The sequence below is a fragment of the Trachymyrmex cornetzi genome, unplaced genomic scaffold (assembly GCF_001594075.2).
Source record: "Trachymyrmex cornetzi isolate Tcor2-1 unplaced genomic scaffold, Tcor1.1 scaffold1521, whole genome shotgun sequence".
Taxonomy (NCBI): domain Eukaryota; kingdom Metazoa; phylum Arthropoda; class Insecta; order Hymenoptera; family Formicidae; genus Trachymyrmex; species Trachymyrmex cornetzi.
Genome location: NW_017296115.1, coordinates 91555 through 93419, shown reverse-complemented (window position 1 = coordinate 93419; position 1865 = coordinate 91555). Strand labels below are relative to the sequence as shown.

General features: G+C 28.5%; 1 protein-coding gene across 1 annotated transcript in view; it reads left to right on the top strand.

Annotated features, from left to right (window-relative positions):
• The window catches only part of fs(1)N (female sterile (1) Nasrat), a 25514-nt gene that overhangs the window by 12762 nt on the left and 10887 nt on the right, over positions 1–1865 (top strand). Inside the window, exons 6-7 of the mRNA XM_018502971.1 lie at positions 308–619; positions 716–1016. Of these exons, the coding sequence (XP_018358473.1) occupies positions 308–619; positions 716–1016 (613 nt within the window). The remainder of the gene's footprint in view (positions 1–307; positions 620–715; positions 1017–1865) is intronic.

The following is a 1865-nucleotide window of genomic DNA, read 5'->3' as shown; positions in this document are numbered from 1 at the left end:
TGCCGAATGACTTCCTCTGTAAAATTTACGATATCTTTGTAATGAAGGGTATATATGCATACTTTCTTACATGTATTTTATAGTCAAAGGACTCTGGTTTTGAAAAATATCAACACGATCTGTGTGAGTTAAATATTCTTTATTTTATAGCAAAAAATGTCAAAAGTGGCCCTTTACTCCCCGGTCTACCCTACTAATATTTTAGACATAAGTACGTTATAAAATTAAATTTTACGGCAGTCTACAAAAAAAATAACAAATACATAAATACAATATTTATGTATAAAAATGTATGTATATCACACAGGTTTTGCCAGCGATTATTTATTCCAAAAGTATTTGATGTTCAAGTTTGTCCAATTTATGGACGCACCGTGCTGGCTTTTCAAGGAATCGAAAGTGTTATTTTATACGAATCGAAACATGAGGATAAATTATGTCAGTATAAAAAATTGGAAGTTATCAAATCCAACAAACTCGCAAATTTTGTCTGCTTTGAGAGTGGTTATGTTGAATACTTAGCAATTAGTGGAGGGAAACCGCGTTTATTTCACCTTTTTGAGAACGAATTTCAAGATAATTCTGACATAAATCTGCATTTTGATGGTAAAATGATAATATCATCTTATTAAGGCAGTAATTATCATCTTATTAAGATAATAACCCCTGCCATAAACATAAAACAAACAAAAACAAATGTTTACTTCACAGAAACAAATGAAATTTTGTGGATAATTACTATACCATTAAACACATATCGAGATGAATCTTTGTTACTAGTTCAATTAAAAAATTCAACAATAATCGCTTTAGCTTGGCATGGATCAAAGTTTAAGGCTGTGCCTTTACCCAATCAGGTTATAAATAACTTTGATCTATCAAAAATTGTCGTTGTTCCAAATGTCGGATTTGCATATGTAAACATGCTTGTAACTATAGAAGTAACGTTAACTGAATCAGCGCATCCTATTCACGATGAGACGGAAAGCGTATTAAAGACACGAGCTTTATTAAAGGTATATCTACAAATATAATTAGTTTTTTATATATATATATATATATATATTTATAAATATGACAAAAATGATAATGTGTAAGTAACATTTTAATATAAACATATTTTATTTATATATGAATTAAAATATTTTATATCATATATGTATATAGCACATTGAAATAAATGTATTGGAGTGGAACGAAAGTTTGTAGCGTTACTTCATTTTTACTATCATTTCTAGATGCTTTTTAAAAAAATTGGCAATTATATATTCGATAGAGCAAAACTTCAGCTATAAGAATTTGTTCTTTGAATTGCAGTACAATTATTTATAACGGAATTATGAGCAATCTCAATCAAAATGCTCTTTTTAAACTACGATAATTCAGTAACAAAACATATTAGAAAGTTTTTAAAAATTTGTAAGGAAAACTTTAAACTTTTACGTTAGAAAGTCGAAAATTTTGGCAAGTTTTTTTGACAGACCCACAAAGTGAAAAGGAAATTTCCTATTTTGTTCAGCTCGTAGCTTCTTATATGCAAAAGTTACCAAACTCCCAGAAACTGAAAAGTCATAGTGATCTTTCAGAAGTATAAAGATAACTAACTTTATATATAAAACTCCTTTTTTATTTAAACTTAATTCTTTTTTTTTCGAAATTACAATTGTTTTAATTTAGAAGTTTATGACGCTACGAACTTCTGTTCTGTCCTAATGTAAGACATAATTATACAGGGTGACCCATTTTAACTTAGACAGCCAAATAACTCGAAACATCGCGATTAAATAAAAAAATGTTTAAAACAAAAATTGTTGGATATGAAGGGGCTGGTTGAACTATGACCTTGACAATGACCTTGTCCTACA